General features: G+C 47.1%; 2 protein-coding genes across 3 annotated transcripts in view; one reads left to right on the forward strand and one right to left on the reverse strand.

The window, feature by feature from the left end:
- Positions 1 to 11,568, forward strand: part of Tmem11 (transmembrane protein 11) — a 21,610-nt gene extending 10,042 nt beyond the window's left edge. For both annotated transcript variants that reach the window (XM_013016595.1, XM_013016594.1), the window contains one exon: positions 10,664 to 11,568. In XM_013016595.1, the coding sequence (XP_012872049.1) occupies positions 10,664 to 11,180 (517 nt within the window). In that variant the 3' untranslated portion in view covers positions 11,181 to 11,568. The remainder of the gene's footprint in view (positions 1 to 10,663) is intronic.
- A 3,324-nt stretch (positions 11,569 to 14,892) lies between these two features.
- Positions 14,893 to 20,794, reverse strand: part of Dhrs7b (dehydrogenase/reductase (SDR family) member 7B) — a 43,881-nt gene continuing 37,979 nt past the window's right edge. Inside the window, exons 5-6 of the mRNA XM_013016272.1 lie at positions 17,273 to 17,425; positions 14,893 to 15,358 (exon numbers count right to left, since the gene is read on the reverse strand). Of these exons, the coding sequence (XP_012871726.1) occupies positions 15,153 to 15,358; positions 17,273 to 17,425 (359 nt within the window). The 3' untranslated portion in view covers positions 14,893 to 15,152. The remainder of the gene's footprint in view (positions 15,359 to 17,272; positions 17,426 to 20,794) is intronic.

Genomic DNA, 20,794 nt, shown 5'->3' on the forward strand with positions numbered 1-20,794 from the left:
TGCTTTGCAACTTCCCCCTTTGGTTACACACCTGGCTCAGGTCCTGAGGTCACTGCAGTGCTTTGAGTAAGCCAGGGCTTTGGCTCTATTTGACAGGAGAGAAATTGGCTCAGAGGAGCTAGGTATTTTGCCCTTTGACACAGAGCCAGTGAGTGAGAGGCAACTTGAACCCTGGCCCCTAGACTCCCACATTTGGAGCGCTGTGTCCTTGTTGCTGAGGCAGAAGAGCCACTCATAGTCAGCAGACTGCAGAGTAGGAGGGTGGCCTCCTACATGTGATTTTCTCTGAGACCAAGACAGTATCAGGTGCCATGCAACACAGGTACTTCTTAGTGTTTGGGCCTCTTTCTCTGTGCTTATGTTTATGTTGATCTTTAAGTCTGTGGCATTTAACTTGACTGCTTCATCTTTCTGCTTTCTCCTGAGTCCTGAGGAAGCAAAACTTTGTTGGGCAACATGGTTTCCTGATCCTGTGGGTAGAGGTAAAGTCTAGCACACCTCATATCACATGTGGTGGTCAAGTGACCACATGTTTATGAAGTAAAAAGTAGCCTGACAGACCACCTCCTTTAAAATTTCAGGCACCACTTCCCCTAATTACCATAATAGCTTTTCTCTTCCTGCCACTCATTACAAATATTTCTGCTAATGACTTTGGGGAACTTGTTACATTCAGTCCCAGAGCTGGGAAGGTCTGGTCTTGTTGGAGCTTGAGCAGCGAGCCCTGCTTTGTATTGTAGATGTGAGCTTACGCTTGCTCCCTGGGCCACAGTCCAGTAAATGGCATACACTACAGCCAGGAGCTTCCACAGCAGTTAGGTTTTTCTGGGTCTTGCAAGAAGCAAGGATGGTAAAGGTTTACAGGGCAATGTGGCCAAAGCTTGCGTACATACAACAGGGAAATGGTGTTGCCTACTTCTTCCCTAGTTAAGACTGCAGGGTGTGAGGCTAACGTCCTCACATAAGACCCTTCTCGGGCTGGGAAGGTGGTTTAGTGGTAGAGTGCTTGCCTTGCATGCCTGAGGCCCTGGGTTCGATTCCTCAGCACCAATAAGCAAAAAGAAAAAAGCTGGAAGTGGTGCTGTGGCTTAAGAGGTAGAATGCTAGCCTTGAGCTGAAGAGCTGAGGGACAGAGCCTAGGCCCAGAGTTCAGGCCCCATGACCGGACCCAAAAAAAACAAAAAAAAAAGACCCTTCTCATTATACTGGGTTGGGCATCTTCCCTGTGGCTTCTCCACAGATACTGGGAAGAACCCAAAGCACAAGTGAGCCACCTCCTCCTGTCCTTGGAAGTGGAGGCCCCAAGTATCTGGTCACTCCAAGAGATACAGGTTATCAAGTGGGATTTTTCTTTTTTCTTATTCGAGAGGATTGCTGCTATGTTCCCCAGGCTGATCTCAAGTTCCCTAGCTCAAGTGATCTTCCTAAGCAGCTGGCACTGCAGGTGTGTGCCACTGCATGCAATTAAACTTTTTTTTTTGCCAGTTCTGGGGCTTGAACTCAGGGCCTAGGCTCTGTCACTGAGCCTTTCTGTGCTCATTGTGCTCTACCACTTGAGCTACAGCGCCACTTTCAGCATTTTCTGAGTAGTTTATTGGAGATAAGTGTCTATAGATTTTCCTGCCCAAGCTGGCTTTGAACTGTGATTCTCAGATCTCAGCCTCCTGAATAGCTAGGATTACCAATGTGAGCCACTGATGCCCAGCTATAATTCTTTTTTTCCTCCATTAGAAAAATCACTGTTTTTGAATTCAGGGCCTCAAGCTTTGTTTTGTTGCTCCTGGCTGGCGCTCTACTACTTGAGCTACACAGCCTTTTGCTAGTTAACTAGAGATGTAATCGTGCAGAGTTCTATCCTGTCATCTCGTATCCTGTCAGGAGGTCTCAGCCTCCTGAGTAGCCAGGATTATAGACATTAGCTACTGACAACTTGCAGTTGTTTTGTTTTTGTTATTTTTTTTTAAACAGAAAAGCTTTTTGGTGTATAACACCATTGATATTTTCTCATATATCTACATTTGGTTGTGAAAAACTGTATGTTAACACAAGTTAGGTTTCTAATGTGACAGAGTAAACATAACATTTTATTTCTTAAAAATATGCTAAATGAAAGAAGGCAATGAGGGGCTGGAAATATGGCTTAGTGGTAGAATGCTTGCCTAGCATGCATGAAACCCTAGGTGCCTGTACTCAGTACCACATAAATAGAACAAGCCAGAAATGGCATTGTGGCTCAAATGGTAGAGTGCTAGCCTTGAGCAAAAGAAGCTCAGGAACAGTGCCCAGGCCTGTTCAAGTCCAGGACTGGCAAAAAAAGAGAGAGAGAGAGAGAAGGGGGGTGAGAAAGTGGCTCAGCAGTAGAGTACTGGCCTTGCATGCATGAGCCTGGGTTGGATTCCTCTGTACCACATAAGCAGAAAAAGCTGAAGTGGTGCTGTGGCTCAAGTGGTAGCGTGCTAGCCTTGAGCTGAAGAGCTGAAGGACAGCGCCCAGGCCCAGAGTTCAGGCCCCATGACCAACACCACCCCCCATACACACCCCTAACCAAACTTGGCAGGAAAGCCTATGAGACTCTTATGTATAACTAATCACCCAAAAGCAGGAAGTAGAGCTGTGGCTCAAATGTTAAGAGTGCTAGCCTTGAGCAAAAAAGCTCAGGGATAACATCCAGTCCCTGAGTTCAAGTCCCAAGACTGGCATGTACAGGTGCACACACACACACACACACACACACTCTAGGGTTTAGAGGTGCAGATCAGTGGGAGTAGGGCTTGCCTAAGATGTGTCAGGCCCTAGGTTCCAGCCCAGCCTTGAAGAAAAAATAAAAAGGGGAAAAAATGTAAATCCAAACTACAGTGAAAAGACCACATTAGGATAGTTACTGTTCAGCAGGAAATAACAAGTATAGTCAAGGTTGTGGAGATGTTGGAACCCTGGTGTGCTGCTGGTGGGGAAGTAAAGTAGTTATAGCTGCTGTGGAAAGCAGTGTATCGAGTCCTCAGAAAATTAAACACAGAATTGTATAATCTAACAATTCCTCTTTCAGAAACATACCCAAAAGAATTGAATAGATTCTTGTTCACCTGTGTTTATAGCAGTGTTACATAATAGTCAAAAAGGAGTAACAACCCAAGTATCCATTGGCATATGTATGGATGGATAAACAAAATGTGAAGTAGTTGTACAATGGCATCTCATTCAGCCACAAGGAAGGAAGGAGATTTTGGACAAGGTACAGTATGACTGGCCCTTGGAGATATTATGGAAATAAAATGACCAGTTACAAAAAGACACACTGTGGTAGTCACATAGTAGAATGTGGCTGCCAGAGGTTAGAGTGGGAAAATGAGTTATTGTTCAATGAGTAAAGTTTTGGTTTTGCCAAGATGAAGTTCTAGAGATTGGTGGCACAATAGGTGTGAATGTACTTAACACTACTTACTGTACACTTCAAAAGATTAAGGTAGTTAATTTTGCTTGGTGGATTTTACCAGTTAGATAAATAAAAAGCTTGTGTTCGCCATGCAGCTTTTCAAGTGGAAAACTACTTGCTTTGGCCCATGGGAGCTCCCCCAGTCAGAAACCACCTTACTGGTGAAGCTTTTTTTTTTTTTTTTTGCTGGGGGGGGCAGGGGGTCAGGTCATGGGGCCTGAACTCTGGGCCTGGGTGCTGTCCCTCAGCTCTTCAGCTCAAGGCTAGCGCTCTACCACTTGAGCCACAGCGCCACTTCCGGCTTTTTTCTTTTTGCTTATATGGTGCTGAGGAATCGAACCCAGGGCCTCAGGCTTGCAAGGCAAGCACTCTACCACTGAGCCACCTTCCCAGCCCCTCTCACACACTTTATTGTCCTGGCTGGTTTTGAAACACGACCCTCAGATCTCAGCCTCCTGAGTAGCTAGTTTTACAGGCATGAGCCACCAGTACCAAGCTATAATTCTTTTTGATAAATAGTATTTTAAATATTCAGAGGAATTACACCTTTGGGTTCCTGCCCTGAGGGTATCCTCCTTTATTTACTCTGTGTGAATGCTTAGAGCTGGGGCATTCCTTTGCCAGTTATCACCTGAACTAGTTTATTGTAGTGTAGTGGTAAGCTGAGGGCCAGTCACAAGTAGTAGTGGACTGAGTTGCTTGAACAAGGTTGTTGTTGTAGTGTATCAGGACAATGACCCTGTTTCTTAAGTTTCAGAGATTGCAAGTTCAAAAGGATCAAAGGTCATTAAGAAGGGACTCCTTTTTCTTTCTTTAGCCACTTAGTGCCATCTCCAGTGACAGTCACATTATCAGGTCTGTATCTCCTTCCAGAAATGTTTGGTTTATATACAAGCAAATACATATCTTTTTTTTAAAAAAAAAAAAGCAGGGTGCCAGTGGCTCACCTCTGTAATCCAAGGATTGAGTTTCAAAGCCAGCTGGGGCAGGAAATTCATTGATACTTTTTTTTTTTTGCCAGTCCTGGGCCTTGCACTCAGATCCTGGGCACTGCCCCTGAGCTACTTTTGCTCAAAGCTACTTTTGCTTTACCACTTGAGCCACATTCTCAGCCCGACTTTTTTTAAGTTCACTTATTTAAGTAGTTCTACAAAGGAATTGCCATTTAGCAAACCAGTTTGTGAATAAAGTATATCTTGATAATGTCCCTCTTTCAACATTCTTGGAGATAAAAGTCTCATCAATGTAGACTTAGTTGAGGTCATTTTACACATGCAATGAAAATTAAAGATAGGGCTTGGAATGTAGCTTAGTGGTAGAATGCTTGCCTAGCATACATGAAGCCCTGGGTTCAATTCCTCAGTACCACATAAACAGAAAAAGCTTGAAGTGGTGCTATGGCTCAAGTGGTAGAGTGCTAGTCTTGAGCAAAAGCAACTCAGGGACAGTGAGTTCAAGCCCCAGGAGGTCCTTTGGGTGTAAGTGTACATAAATGAACTCCTGACTTGGCTTCCACTCCCAAAATATGGATATGAAATTATCTCCAAATCAAAAACCAAAATCAAACACTTCTTCATCAAGGAAATCAGAGAATCTTCAACCTGTACTGCTTTTCAAAAAGAGAGAGATACTTCCAGCAAGGTACTAGGGGTTCATACCTACCTACTCAGCACACTAAGATCTGAGGATTGAATGAAGTTCAAAGCTAGCCCAGGCAGGAAAGCTTGTGAGATTTCTATTTCCAATTAACCACCAAAAGCCAGAAGTGGAGGTGTGGCTTACATGATAGAGTGCCAGCCATGAATCAAAAAGCCAGGGAAAGATCCTGAATTCAGAGCTGCAGTACCCATACGAAAACATTAAAAAAAAAAATTCCCATGTCCCCACCATCAGGCCACTCAGGTTCTAAAGTGCATGCCCTTAGGAGTTAGGGTTCAAAGCCTCTTTCTAACTGGCTCTTGCCCAGGCTGCAGAAGCAAAAGCAAGCCACTTGAGCTGGGTGCTGACTCTCCTGGGGAGGCTAGCCACCAGTTTTTGAAGTAGAATAGTTCAGAGTCCATATGAGCATTCTAGGTACAGGCCCATGCCCTCTAGAACTTATGTGTGCAGTGCAGAGAGCATCCTATTCCACCCAGTGTAGGAGGAAGTGGGGTCCTGACAGCTTGGTCTATTTCAGGACAGAGGAGTTCCTGTGCTTCATATGCATTGTTGGTGTTGGCTTGACCATTGCCATCTCCTTCCTTCTGTTTTGAATGAGATCCTAGAAATCTACTCTTGAAGATTCTATCTTGTCCTAGTGGAGCCTGAGACTTCTTCCTTACCTGGCTCTGAGTTGTTCCTGCTGCCAGGCAGATAGATATGCAGGAAACCGCTTGTTGTGCAGCTTCATTGTCTATCCATTGATGCTCTTGCTTGCTTGGTTGGGTTTGCTCACATTTTGTTTTGTCAGTCCTGGGGCTTGAACTCTGGGCCTGGGTTCTGTCCCTGAGCTCTTCAACTCAAGGCTAGTGCTCTACCACTTTGAGCCACAGCGCCACGTCTGGTTTTTCGGTGGTTAATTGGAGATGAGTCTCACATTCTTGCCTGGACTGGCTTTGAAACATGATTCTCAGATCTCAGCCTCCTGAGTAGCTAGGGTTACAGGCATGAGTCACTAGCGCCTGGCTTTTTGTTTTTGCCAGTCCTGAGGCTTGAACTCAGGGCCTGGGCATGATCCCTGAGCTGCTTTTGCTCAAGGCTAGCACTTTACCACTTAAGCCACAGTGCCACTTCTGGCCTTTTCTGTTTATGTGGTACTGAGGAAATGAACTCAGGGCTTCATGCATGCTAGGCAAGCACTCTGTCACTAAGCCACATTCCCAGCCTTGCCCCTGTTTTCACTCTTTATCGTTGGTCTAAGTCCATCCATGGCAGATCTGGTATACTGGGGCTCCAGACAGCTGAGGTGACCTTAACAGGCATTGGGGAGCTTGTCAGTAGAATCTTCTCTGGGAGTTTGAGCACTAGGTGGTCACACCTAGATGTACACATACTAAGCGAGTATTCCAAGACTTCCTGCAGTGAGGACAGGGTGCCAGAGTCTTCCACTGACCTCCAACCTGTAGGGGTCCCAGGCATGCTGAGACTTAGGCACATACCCACTAATCTGTCTTGACAAATGTCAGGAGAAATCTTTTTCCTGGAACCTGCCCAAGGCCTTGGGGGTGGTGCTCTGCAGAGTGGCTGGGGCAGCATGGCTCTGGGTGGATGTGGATGCCAGCTAGACATACAGAAGGAGCTAGAGACTGGTCAGGAGTCAGGGGAGGTAGCATCTACTCACTGATGTGTTTCCAAGATGGAGTGGTCTGTTGAACTGGTTGTTCTTTACTGGGATGAAGTGGCTGGGTATGACACACAGTCAGCTAGCGTTTTGATTAGAACACTCTGTAACCCCAAGTTGACACCATGTTTTGCTGAGTGTTCCGCAGGGATGAGTGCTCACCTCTGACACTTTGCACAGCAAGGTGTTCTGGGATTACCTGAAAGTCAGCAGGGCTCAAGTGCCTTGGAAGCAGTGGCTTCTCAGGTATGTGCTTGGTTACTCTCTGGCTGGGTGCCACTGTCCCTCAGCCTCTGATGGACTTGAGATATGAAGGAAATCTCTCCTGGGACACTCCCATTTGGGAGTGGAGCCCTTTGTCCCTTCCTATCTGGGCAGGAGTGGGGTGGGAAGTTACTTAGCAAAGCCTTTTTTTTTCTTCCTTTTTCCCCTTTTGTGGCATTTTCGGGCCAAGTAGTATAGTCTGGCCTTGAATTTAAGGTCTTCCCACTTCCAGTTCCTGGGATTATAGGTGTAAACCACCATTCCTGGCTTTAGCACTTACTTTGATTCCTGTGTGATTTGTATGAGAATTATTCAGCCTCTTGCTTGAAAGGCAGCCTCGGGCTTCCTAAAGATGTCTTAAAGTGCTGGATCCTGCTTGGGAGAAACAACTGCAGTGACCTCCTTTTCACCTTCCTCTCCTTTGAACTTGTTCCAAGGGGAGAAATTCCACAAAGAGCCTTAATAGGAAACCCTGTGTCTGTGATGGGCATGCCTGGCTGCTTTGAACTTCTTGCAGGCTGAGCTCTCCTCTTCACTTTCCCTCCCTCCTCTCTCCCCTTTCAATATTTTATATGTATATTTGATGGTACTGTGGATGAGCCTAGAGCCTCACAAATGGTAGACAAGTGCTTTGCCACTGAGGTATACCCAGTCCCCTTGCTGAGGCTTCTGGTGGGACCCCAGGGAGCAGCTTTTTCCCTAGTGCACAGTTAAATCAGGGTTTGTTATTTAATTAGAAGGTATTGTCTGAGTCTAAACCAATGCCAAATAAATAAGTGAAATTAAAAGTAAAGCATTAGGCTAGCTGCTGCTGATTACTCATACCTATTATATTAGCCTAGATATTCAGGTTGCTGAGATCTGAGGATCATGGTTTAAAGCCAGCCCAAGAAGGGGCTGGGAAGGTGGCTCAGTGGTAGAGCACTTGCCTTGCATGCCTGAGGTCCTGGGTTCGATTCCTCAGCACCACATAAGCAAAAAAGAAAAAAGCTGGAAGTGGCGCTGTGGCTCAAGTGGTAGAGTACTAGCCTTGAGCTGAAGAGCTGAGGGACAGCACCCAGGCCCAGAGTTCAGGCCCCACGACCGGACCAAAAAAGAAAAAAAAAAAGCCAGCCCAAGAAGGAAAATTGATGAAACTATCATAAAACCGGAAGTGGAGCTGTGGCTCAAGTAGTAGGGCACTAGCCTTGAGCAAAAAAGCTCAGGGACAGTACTTAGGCCATGAGTTCAAGCCCCAGGTCTGGCATTAAAAAGTGTCAGCTCTAGCCCAGAAATGACAACAAGAAGGATTTGTTTATCACATTGTCCAGTAAGGAGCCTGTTTTTTGTGGGGGGAGGTGGTGGTGGGGGCAGTCTTAGGGCTTGAACTCAGGGCCTAGGCACTGCCCCTGAGCTGCTTTTGCTCAAGGCTAGCACTCTACCACTTGAGCCACAATGCCACTTGTGGCCTTTTCTGTTTATGTGATACTGAGGAATCAAACCCAGGGCTTCATGCATGGCAGGCAAGCACTCTACTAAGCCACATTCCCAGCCATCTTCTAAGTTTGCCCTTAGTCTGTTACTCTCCTGACTCCATTTTATTTCTTCCTTTTTTTTTTTTTTTTTTTTTTTCGGTCGTGGGGCTTGAACTCTGGGTCTGGGCGCTGTCCTTCAGCTCTTCAGCTCAAGGCGAGTGCTCTACCACTTGAGCTACAGTGCCACTTCCGGTTTTCTGGTGGTTTATTGGAGATAGGAGTCTCACCGTCTCTCCTGCCCGGGCTGGCTTTGAACCGCTATCCTCAGATCTCAGCCTCCTGAGTAGCTAGGATTACAGGCGTGAGCCACCAGCGCCTGGCTATTTCTTCCATTTTTGAAGGGCAGCTGGGGAACTGGGATCACCCTGGGCTGAACTGGTGACGACCTTGTTTTAAGCATCTTTACTAGGTATTCCTGTGCTGTGGTCACTGATGTGTAGCAGTTTCCTGTAGTGTGCTTGCCCAAGACAGGCTAAGTGGCTGTACTTTCTATGTCTCTGGGCTCTTACTACTAGCCAATATGTAGGTGATCTTTATGACTTAGTGTACTCTCTCCTAGAGAATTCAGAGGTACATGAACTTGGGTAGAGGAGCAGTGACATTCCAGCTCCCTGAGCCAGTCTGACTAGCTAAGGACCCGTGGCTGCTTTTCACTGAAACATTTCATAGAGATGGCTCTACATGGGGACCTTGTGGGTTAAAGTTTGATCCTGCCTGGTATACAAGTATCCCTGTGAGGCTTGGAAAAGGAAGGTTTCCTGGCAGACAACTGGTGACATCAAACTAGAAGTAGATGCAGACAGGCTGAAGCAAGCCTCATGATGATGATGGCTCATTTTGTGTTTGACTGGATTGAGGGCTACCTAGGAGATTAGTAAAGCAGCATGTTAGTGGTTTGCTTAGTCGATGAATGGACTTGTGAGCTGAATACACTTATTGGAAAGTAGGGCCAGGTTGGAAGGTCAAGGGATGAAGTGTCTTTGAGGGGTCTGTCTTGCTCTGTCCCTTTCCTGTCTGCCTCTGCTTCTTGGATGCCATGGGGTGAACATTCTCACCTACCACACCATCTCCACTATGATGTCTTGCCTCACACAGGCCCACAAACATGGAACCTGCTTACCATGAACTAAACCAAAATAAACCCTTCCTACTCTATAACTGTTTCTCTCAGGTCTTTTGTCAGAGCAACAGTGTCTTAACACATGACAAGGAATGTGCAGCTCTGCATTTAGGTTTGCCTGACACAGATGGAGAAGATTTTGGGTTAGTGGGAATTCTACATTGGTGAGGCCTCAAGTGGAATCCTCAAATTGCCTAGTACACCTTTCAGCCTATGATCATTGATGGGGCTAAGGCCCAGCATTGCATACCCCTATCTTCACTTGGTTAGGCTCATGTCATCTAAGTGCCAGGAAGAAGCTGGGATCAGACTGGCCTTGGGGTAGATCTCCATGCACAGTTTACAGGGTCCTTGTGTGAGTGATAGCAGCTCTCCAGATGACAGTCCTGGGTTGTTTGTGGAGAAGTCTGGCAGGTGGTGGTTCTTCCTTTTTCCCCACCTAAGTTGAGAGCTACTGCTCAGGGCTGTGTATCCTCTGAAGTGGCTGGGTCCACCACCTCTCCTGGTCTCCCAAAAGGGCCCTTGTTGCAGTGATGAGCAGCTGTGCTCTGTAGAGTTCCTCACCTTAGCTGCTTTCCTTCTTTACCTTTTGCTCTGCAGGCCAAGGGTGGCCTGTGGTAGGCAAAGAGCAGGGTGGGTTAGCATTAGTTGTCCCGGAGTCTCTTCTCACTAAAAGCCTCCTCCCATTTGTAGGTATCTGGAGAAACAGGAACACTGTTGAGCCTGTGCTTCTGTTATGCTCCCATGTCTGTAGCACTGTGGACAGAGGCTTTCCTTTGAGCCCATGCTGATGCCCTGTGCGTGTACAGTAGCTGGTCATCTCCAACACTACAGCTCTTCTGTGTCTGTTTCACTATTTCTTGCCTTCACATAAAAAATCTTTAGTGATCTTGTGTGTTGGGTTCTGAAGCAGATAAACAGACAAGATGCTCCCTGGCATCTGTCCCCAAGCCTTACCAAATACAATTCATGCTTCTCACCCTAAGTTCCTTGTCTCTCTCCCTCCACCAAAGGGTAAGCTTGTCGGCCACGGACTGCTACATTGTGCACGAGATCTACAATGGGGAGAACGCCCAGGACCAGTTTGAGTACGAGCTGGAGCAGGCCCTGGAAGCCCAGTACAAGTACATTGTGATAGAGCCCACCCGCATTGGTGACGAGACAGCACGCTGGATCACCGTGGGCAACTGCCTGCACAAGACGGCCGTGCTGGCGGGCACCACCTGCCTCTTCACCCCATTGGCACTGCCCCGGGATTATTCCCACTACATCTCCCTGCCTGCCGGCGTGCTCAGCTTGGCCTGCTGCACCCTCTATGGGATCTCCTGGCAGTTTGACCCGTGCTGCAAGTACCAGGTGGAGTACGACGCCTATAAACTGTCCCGCCTGCCTCTGCACACGCTCACCTCCTCCACCCCAGTGGTGCTGGTCCGGAAGGACGACCTGCACAGAAAGAGACTGCATAACACGATAGCATTGGCCGCCCTGGTGTACTGTGTAAAGAAGGTTTACGAGCTCTACGCCGTATGACTGCAGGAGAACAGGACGCGGAGCAGAACCACACAGCCCACAAGAGACGAGAGGACTCAGATCGCCACAGCAACACTTTGGGCTCTGTGAGGCGGCAGAGCCTGGGAAGGTGTTTGGTTTCATACTTGTTATTTTTTAAAAATAACACAGATCATGGGTATACCAAGGGTTTTTTCAGCTCATTACACTAAGGTATGGATTTCCATAACCCAGGACTGGGTCCGTGGCTGTGGAAGTCTGACTAGGTGGTGGAGTGTGGATGGAGGCCAATGCTACTGATGGGTGTGAACGCGCTTGGGGGTGGGGGGATGTCTTTAAGTGTATTGTTTAACTGCACCATTCAGAGCCAACCAGAAGCTGTTGACCATTAAAATTATGAGAATTTCAACTCTTGCTGTTCTCTTTCTATGCCTATGCCTGTAGCTGCTGCTATATATGTATGGGTCATGACCTGTTTATTGCTGCAATCCCTTGTCAGCATTTGTGGTGAGGACAGGCCTAGGTCTCAAATGAGGCCCGCCAGTCTTACAGCTTGCCTTGCTCTCATCATTGCCAGCACTGCTGATGTGCTGCTTAGTCAAAGTAAATTAAGGTAGAAATGCCACAGGGGCTGGCTTCCTTTGGTTTACTTGGAGATCTTGGGTCCAGCCCTCCTCCAAAGGTCTGATTTACAAGGACACAGCTAACATTTCTGCCTTTTCTAAAGTTGTTCCTGATGAAGACAGAATTCATTCCCTGGTCCCAGGCCACAGGAAGAGTCCTCACAGCAGTCTGTGAAGCATCCTGGCTGGGGGGCTGCCTTGTCCACAGAAGCCCAGTTCTTCCTGTGCTTGTCCCTTATCAAAAAGTGGATTGTGTAGTCTGGCATGCTCCCTTTATCTCCAGCTGTTCCAAAGAGCCATGTAGCAGGGTGTGTACATGGGTATTGGCTGCCACTAGCACCTGGTGCAGTGTAGCACTTCCAAAGGATAGAATTTAAGACACACCAGTTAACTTTCACCCACTGTATAGACATGAGAAGTCATGAAGGGGTGCTTACCAGGGATGCAGAGGAAGGAAGGCGTTTTTGGTAGAGAAGATCCAGAGCTTTAAAAAGATTGTGGATCAAGTAGTAGAGTGCTAGCCTTGAGCAAAAGAGCTCAGAGACAGCAGCCAACCCCTGTGCTCAAACCCCAGGACAGGCACCAAAAAAAAAAAAAAGTAGCTCACGACCCCAGCAAGTTTTAAGAAACTTGAACTTAATCCCAAGGGTCTAGAAATGCTGATCGCTCAGTTGAGTGCTTGCTGGCAAGAAGACATTGGGTACATATTGTTTATGTGACAGATTGGTCATTAGGAACAATGAACTGATCTGGCAACAGGTAGTCCCAAAAGGCCCTATCTCCTTTGTGTAGGATGAGTTGAAATTAGTGCCCACGACCTCTGGTACTTGAGCACTGGCTTCAAGCCTATGGGCAGACATAGCATGATAACAGGTTTTGTAACAAATGCTCTGTGTCTGGCCTGGCCTGGCCTTGTTCTTTCTGCACATCAGATCTCATGGAGGAGGTGGCTGGGGCCTGACAGGGCAAAGACCTGCAGTCAGCTGGGCAGATGCCCTCGTCCAAAATAGTAAGCAGGCGCAAATAGCGGCTTGTTCACCATTCCCTACGCTGCACTAAACAAAGAGTCTTGTGTGGACTAACCCAGATTCTTAGATGCTATCTTGGTTTTCTGGCCAGGGCCAGGTGGCAAGTCCAACAGGACAGCAATAGGTATGCTTGAGTCAAGGTTGTGGGAGGGGAAGCAAATGTGCATCTGCCTACCTCCCACCACGACCAGCAACCCCCACATAGTTTCTAGTAAGTACCTTCTACTTTTCGGTGATAGACCACAAGGCTTCATACAGCTTTTTCCAGTTGAGAAGAAATAAAGGCCACATGATCTGGGTTATCTTGTGGCAAGGTAACCCCACGGGTCAAGACTTCCTACCCCAGTCACTTTCAGAGCAGCAAAGAGGTCTGCATTAGAGGACAGCTGACAGGAACTGGGAAGGGCTGAGCTTGGTGAGCTTTTGCGTTTGTGTCTCCTCTGCCTCTGGGCTTTAGATTTCACATCTGGCTCATGTGCTGTGAGCCTAGGGAAGTGTGCACTCTCCATGCACTGTACACTGCACTGAAAGCTATTGAGGGGTTGCTCTCTGAGTCAGGAAACAGGTGCCTTGCTCCTGCCCACAAACCAGACCCTAGAGCAAAGTGGAAAACAAAATTTATCAGGTATCTGAAAGCAGAACCAATTTTTTAAAAATCACACTTTTAAGATCTAAGGGGCTAGGAATATGGCGTAGTGGTAGAATGCCTGCTTATCATGCATGAGCCCTGGATTTGATTCCTTTGTACACCCATAAAAAACAACAAAAAAAGTTATGGCTGGGCACTGGGCACTCACACTTTAATCTACTCAGGAGGCTGAGAGCTGGAAGATTGATATTTGTTGCCAGCATGGGCAGGAAAATTTAGGAGTCTTATCTCCAATTAAATAGTAAAAAACTATTGCAACTATGGCTCAAGTTACAGAGTGCTAGCCATGAGCAAAATGGCTAAGGGAAGGGCTGGGAAGTTGGCTCAGTGGTAGAGTGCTTGCCTTGCATGCATGAGGCCCTGGGTTCGATTCCTCAGCACCACATAAGCAAAAAGAAAAAAGCCGGAAGTGGCGCTGTGGCTCAAGTGGTAGGGCACTAGCCTTGAGCTGAAGAGCTGAGGGACAGTGCTCAGGCCCCACAACCGGGCCAAAAAAAAAAAAAATGGCTATGGGAAGCTGGGCACCAGTTGGCTCAGGAGGCTGATCTCAGTTCAAAGCCAGCCTAGACAGGAAAGTCCATGAGACTTCTCTTCAACAAACCACTAGAAAACCAGAAGTGGCTCAAGCGGTAGAGCACTCGCTTTGAGATGAAAAGTGCAGGGACAGCACCCAAGTCCAGAATTCAAGCCCCACGACCAACCCAAAACAAAAAACAGCTAAGGGAGAGAGCTCAGAGGTCCTGAATTTAAGCCCCAGGACTGGCACAAAAAAAGAAAAAGGAACATGTTCTATCTCTGCCCCAACTAAAAAACCATACGGAATCTCTCCCCAACCCCATTCCCAACCCCCCAAGAAGCCAGGTGCTACCTCAGAACCTCTGCCTGCGTGGCCAGTTTCTGTGGACTTCACTTTCTAGGGGAAGCATAGATCCAGGCAGGGACTCTACTGTCTCTATAAATTCGTCTTCAGGGCTGGGAAGGTAGCTTAGTGGTAGAGTGCTTGCTTAGCATGCATGAAGCCCTGGGTTTGATTCCTCAGTACCATACAGGCAGAAAAAGCTAGAAGTGGTGCTGTGGCTCAAGTGGTAGCATGCTAGCCTTGAGTAAAAGCAGCTCAGGACTGACCAAAACAAAAAAAAACAAACATGGGGAACTCCTCCTGGTACTAAGGCCAGCTTCATTAGGAGATGGAGAATCTTCCATTATGCATTTACCAGTTTTGCACAGTGAATGGGTAATCACAGAACCTGGAAACATGAATAATAATTTCCTAAGCCTATGGCCATCTCCCCTGAGCAGAAAAGGTGGTCTTGGGTAAGTCAGACATGAGAAAATAGGTCCATTGCTAGCACATCTGATGCCAAGGCTGAAACCCCATTTCTAGGTGCAGGTGGGGCATGAATGCAAAGGACACAGTCCTTGAGGACTGACTCTTACATTCTAGTCATTTATTTCATATTTTAGCGTTAAAGCACAGCTCCATGTTTATTCTTTGTTCGCCACTCACCCCGGGAAGAAGCTTGCTGGTTCTTGCTTCTAGTTCTCTGCAGCAGGCCTGAGTCCTGCAGACGTGTCTCTTCCCACCTGGGAGACAGACCTCCACTAATATGCTATTCTTGTGGAGCAAGCACACCCACAGAGGTGTGCTGCTTGGCCTGGCCAGGCTGGCTGGAGCTGTCGGCTCTGACCAGCATCAGGAGGTCTTAGTTTTCTGCTCTTTTTTGGCTCTGGAGGCCATGATTCTGAAAAAGAGCTCAGGAACCAGAGTTCGAAGATAAATGGCCCAGGATGGCAGTAAGTCAGCCAGTATCACATCTTTCCTCTTCTTGCCCACAGCAACAAGAACATTCCGGGCCACCATTGTAGGGCATTGGCCCTGGGTTGTGGTTTTGTCCATAACTACAGTAAACAAAAGAAAAGGGACATGTGAACTTGGGAGACAAAGATCCCCTTGGAGGACTTGAGCTGACATGACCCCTAAGCCAGCTTGCTGCAGTCCCACCAAGAGCTCTTCCAGAGTTTGGGTGTTTTACAGGCAGCATGCCCCATCCCAAGTGGTTTTTATGCTTTGAGGAAATGCAGAACTATTTTGCCATTCTGAGTGGAGATGTGGACAGGATGTGAGGACAGGACAGAGTAGGGACCCAGTTGGTGTTTAGTGGTCTGTGGCAAAAGCAGAAGGCTAGCAGAGGTGGGTGGCCCTCAAAGAGTGAGCCCTTAATACTATTTCTGTGGAGCTTCCTGGCTTTGGAAAAGTTTGCCTTTAGGAGAACCAACGACTAGAGGATGCTGTACCATCTACTATGTGTTGTAGCTGGGCTTCAGAGGGAGACCATTTGACCACCAGTGCACCAAGTCAATAGTAATAGACAGTCTCAGCTCCTGATGTCAGGTTGTAGTTGAATGAGGGGCAGGGAAAAAACATGGGGTTTGCTGTAGGTGCTGAAGGAGGTAGCTGGGAGGGTTAGGAAGTACGAGGATAGCAGCTTTCTCTGCTATTGATCTAATAATTTTGCCAGTAAAGCAGGAGCAGTCAGCAGCCCAGAACACCATCGTAGCTGTCCTGATACCCGAGCTCCCTCACTGCTGTTTGCCTCTCACTGTGTTTAACAGAGAACGATGGAAAAGTTTCTGATTGCTGCTTATGTGCCAGAAAGAGAGAGAGCTGCTTCAGCGATATCTTCCAGGGATAAACAGCCATGGAGTTGTCTGGCCTGCCTCTGTAGCATTCTGTGGCAGGGACACTGCCAAAGAGGCCTCGACAGTCTTAGTTTGAGCCTGACTGGGCAGGTACAGGACTGATAGCCCTGGACAGTCACTGCAGTATAGACCATCAGGCCCATACCAAGCTTAGGAAGTCAAAGCTGGCTCTAATAGCACCAGCACTTGGCCAGCTGATGTGAGAGGCAAAAACCACAGTGGTAACTGCAGGTCAGCTCAGAGCTGCCTCAGATTGAGGTTCAGAGGCACTGCACCATACCCAGCCTCACCTCTTAAGGCTGGCCCTGGATAAGGACAATCTGATGAGCCCCTCCACCCTCTTGCCATGAGATTAACTTAGTCCTAATTGTGCTAACATGTGCTAACATGTGTTGTGTAGCATTTGAACTTATGTCCTCTGCCTTGCAGTCCTCTGCCTACAGAGACAGTATTCTGAATAAAAGCTATAGTGGAGATGCTTAGGTAAGGGCAGTTCTTGGTCAACCAATATCCATGCCAAATAGTTTTGAAAATTATATTCCAAATAAAAGTAAACAACAACTGAGGTAAGAGCAGCATGTCTCTGTGGCTAACCAATAATTTTTCATTAAAAAAAAAAAAAAGCAGCCAAGCACCAGTAGCTCACACCTGTAATCCTAGCTAATCAGGAGGCTGAGATCTGAGGATCTCCATTCAAAGCCAGCCTAGGCAGGAAAGGCCATAAGACTTTTTTTTTTGGGGTCCGGTCGTGGGGCCTAAACTCTGGGCCGGGCACTGTCCCTCAGCTCTTCAGCTCAAGGCTAGTGCTCTACCACTTGAGCCACACCACCACTTCCGGCTTTTTTTTCTTTTTGCTTATGTGGTGCTGAGGAATCGAACCCAGGGCCTCAGGCATGCAAGGCAAGCACTATTCCACTGAGCCACCTTCCCAGCCCCCCATAAGACTCTTATCTCCAATTAACCACCAGAAAACTGGAAATGGTGCTGTGGCCCAAGTGATAGAGCACTCACCTTAAGCTGAAGAGCTCAGGGACAGTACCCAGGCCAAGAGTTCAAGCCCCACAAATGACAAAAAAAGAAAAGAAAAGAAAAAAAGCAAGAAACCAGCCTTACCTCCATATTTGGAGCCATCAGCAGTGATAGCATTTAAGGAGAGGTTGGTGTGGATGTAACCGGGGCTGATGACAGTCACCTCGATCTTGTCATGCTCCGTCTCTGCACGTAGACAGTCAAAGAATGCCTGGGTGGCATGCTTGGAGGCTGCGTCTGCAGATGTGGACAGAGCCAGTGAGAGCTCTGGCATGATAAGGCCCAAAGCCTGGGCTTAGCAGTTAAGACTACAGCATCATGGCAGTGTTCACGTCCTGACTGATAGCTTTCCTGTGTACTTGTTCTTAGGAAACACTCTAGTCAGGAGATAAACAGCATCATGCCTCTAGTTTCCTCTCATATGGCTCAGAGGGGAAAAAAAAAAAAAGAGCTGGACGTTGGTGGCTCACATCTGTAATCCTAGCAACTCAGGAGGCTAAGACCTGAGGATCATGATGCAAAGCCAGCCCAGGCAGGAAAGTCTGTGAAACTCATCTCCAATAAGCCACCAGAAAATTAGAAATGGCACTTTGGCTCAAGTGCAGAGCGCTCACCTTGAGCTAAAGAGCTCAAAGACAGTGCCCAGGCCCAGAGTTCAAGCCCCACAACCAACATGCATAGACAGTGAATGTGCTACTGAGGAATCTGCATGAATGGTACATGGGAATTGTTTTTTTTTTTTTTTGGCCTGTCCTAGGGCTTGAATTCAGAGCCTGGGCAGTCCCTGAGCTTCATTTGCTCAAGGTTAGCACTATCACTTGAGCCACAGTGCCACTTCTGGCTTTTTCTGCGGTACTGAGGAATCAAACTCAGGGTCTCATGCATGCTAGACAAGTACTCTACAACTAGGCTATATTCCCAGCCCTATTATAACTTCTAAGTCTAAAATTGTTCCAAGTTTAAGGAAAAAAAGATGTGAGGACTGCAGTTCAAAGCTAGCCTGAGCAGCAATGTCCATGAGACTCTTACCTTGAATTAACCACCAAAAAGTCTTAAGTAGAGGTGTGGCTAGAAGTGGTAGAACACTAACTAGCCTTGAGCACAAAAGCTCAGGGACAGTGCCCAGGCCTTGAGTTCAAAGCCCCAGGACCAGCCAATAAAAGGCTGATGGAATGGCTCAAGTGGTAAAACACCTGCTTAGCAAATGCAAAGCACTTAAACCTCTAGTAATACCAAAATTTTTTTAAAAAATTGCCAGGTGCCAGTGGCTCACACCTATAATCCTAGCTACTCAGGAGGCTGAGATCTAAGGATCGCAGTTCAAAGCCAGCCCGAGCAGTAAAGTCTAATCTTCAATAAACCACCAGAAAACCAGAAGTGGTGCTGTAGCTCAAATGGTAGAGCACTAGCCTTGAGTTGAAGAACTGAGGGACAGCGCCCAGGCCTAGAGTTCAAGCCCCATGACCAACAACAACAACAAAAAATTACAAAAGCAACAGTTTAATGTGTACTGAGTAAAACACTCAAATATTACAGAAGGCCATAGAGTAAGAGTGCAGAGCTACCTCTGCCCTCAGCAACAGTTCCCCAAGCTGGTACATGGAAACTGGAGACTCTCTAGTGATGTCCTTGGGGACCAAATCAGCTATTGCACAAAACAAGTTTTCTCCAACTGAGAGTCCTAAATGCTTCATCAACCAAGAAAATATGGAAGGAAAAAGAAAAGAAGTATCATCCAAGTCAGGATACATCTGGCAGAGGTCCTGGGTTGAGTGAGCAACTGGTGATAGGTGGATGGAGACCTCCTATCTGCCATGATTCCAGGGGCTGAGCCCCACCCTAGGACTGGGCAGAAGGCCTCAGACATAGGCTCCCTAAGCAGCACCAGAGGGAGATGAGGCTGTTCTCCAGAGTTAATACGTGAGAAGGTTGCCGCTCACTGGGTGAGATTCAGCCAGATTTGTTCTGGTCACCACACACCACCTGGATCATCTACATATGTCTACTGCAATCAGTAATTAAGAGAATAAGTATCAGCCGGGCCCTGGTGGCTCATGCCTGTAATCCTAGAGCTCCTCAGGAGGCTAAAATCTGAGGATCATGGTTCAAAGCCAGCCCGGGCAAGAAAGTCTGTTGAGACTCTTATCTCCAATTAACCACCAGAAAACTGGAAGTGGTGCTGTAGCTCAAGTAGTAGAGTGTTAGCCTTGAGCTAAAGAGCTCAGGGACAGCGCCCAAAATGAGTTCAAGACCCATGACTGACAAATTAAAAAAAAAAAGGGGGGGGCGGCTGGGAAGGTGGCTCAATGGTAGAGCGCTTGTCTTGTATGTATGAGGCCCTGGGTTCGATTGCTCAGCAACACATAAGCAGAAAAAGCCGGAAGTGGCGCTGTGGCTCAAGTGGCAGAGTGCTAGCCTTGAGCTGAAGAGCTGAGGGGCAGTGCCCAGGCCCAGAGTTTCAGGCCTCATGACCAGCCAAAAAAAAAAAGGAAAAAAGAGAGAGAATAAAAATCAATGGGGGATTCGGCCAGGGATGAACCAAACCAAACCAGTGGGATTTAGTCATTGGAAATAGTACAAAGAACTCTGCATATCCTTTACTCTGATTTCGTAAACAGTTCACCTCAGTTGCTTTGTCTTTTGTGATTATACACAGGACTATTTTCCCTGAGCCATATGAGCAGCCTTCAATGGCACCCTTTGCTGTCTTAAGTTGAAACAGAATACTGACAAACAAATAACTGGATAAACAATTACGGATGCATTCTTTCTGATTACAAAGGGCTTTAGTTGTCTCCTTTTGTCTTAGAACTAACCCTCGGAAGCATGGATGATCACTAAAAACCTCAGGTCAGGAAAATTCAGTGACTGGTCCAAGGACAGTCCAGGACACAACCAAAACCAATTAGGAAAGCTGGGGTCAGCTTTTATTCAATGGCTGGCTACAACTATCATGGAATTGTCTGAAACAGCTCAGCTCCTCTTCATTGACAAGGCTGTGGCTGCCCATGCTGTCAGGCCTTGGAGGTAGTGACAGCAAATACAACTGTCCCATGTCGGTGCTGCCTTTCAGAATATGAAATAAAGATAAAATTTACTATAGTAGCTCATGAAATTAATTTTTGTGTGTCTGATTTTTTTCCTGGTTCTCTCTCTCTCTCTCTCTCTCTCTGTCTTGAAGCTTGAACTCTGGGGGCCTGGGCATTGTCCCTGAGCTTCTTTGCTCAAGGCTAGCACTCTACCACTGAGCCACAGCTCCACTTCTAAAATTGTATTTTTGTGTGTGTGCTGGTCCTGGGGCTTGAATTCTGGGCCTGGGAACTGTCCCTGAGCTTTTCTGCTCAAGGATAGCACTCTCTACTTGAGCCACAGCTCAAGGACCATTTTTTTGGTTGGTTAATTGGAATAAGAGTTTCATGGACTTTCCTGCCTGGGCTAGCTTTAAATCATAATTCTCAGATCTCAGTCTTCTGAGTATCTAGGATTACAGTTATGACCAACCAGTATCTGGCCAAAACTACTTTTTAAATCTTTTTTTTTTGTCAGTCATGGGACCTGAACTCTGGGTCTAGGTGCTGTCCCTCAGCTCTTCAGCTCAAGGCTAGC

This window comes from Dipodomys ordii, unplaced genomic scaffold (genome assembly GCF_000151885.1).
Source record: "Dipodomys ordii isolate 6190 unplaced genomic scaffold, Dord_2.0 Scaffold31, whole genome shotgun sequence".
Classification (NCBI taxonomy): Eukaryota; Metazoa; Chordata; class Mammalia; order Rodentia; family Heteromyidae; genus Dipodomys; species Dipodomys ordii.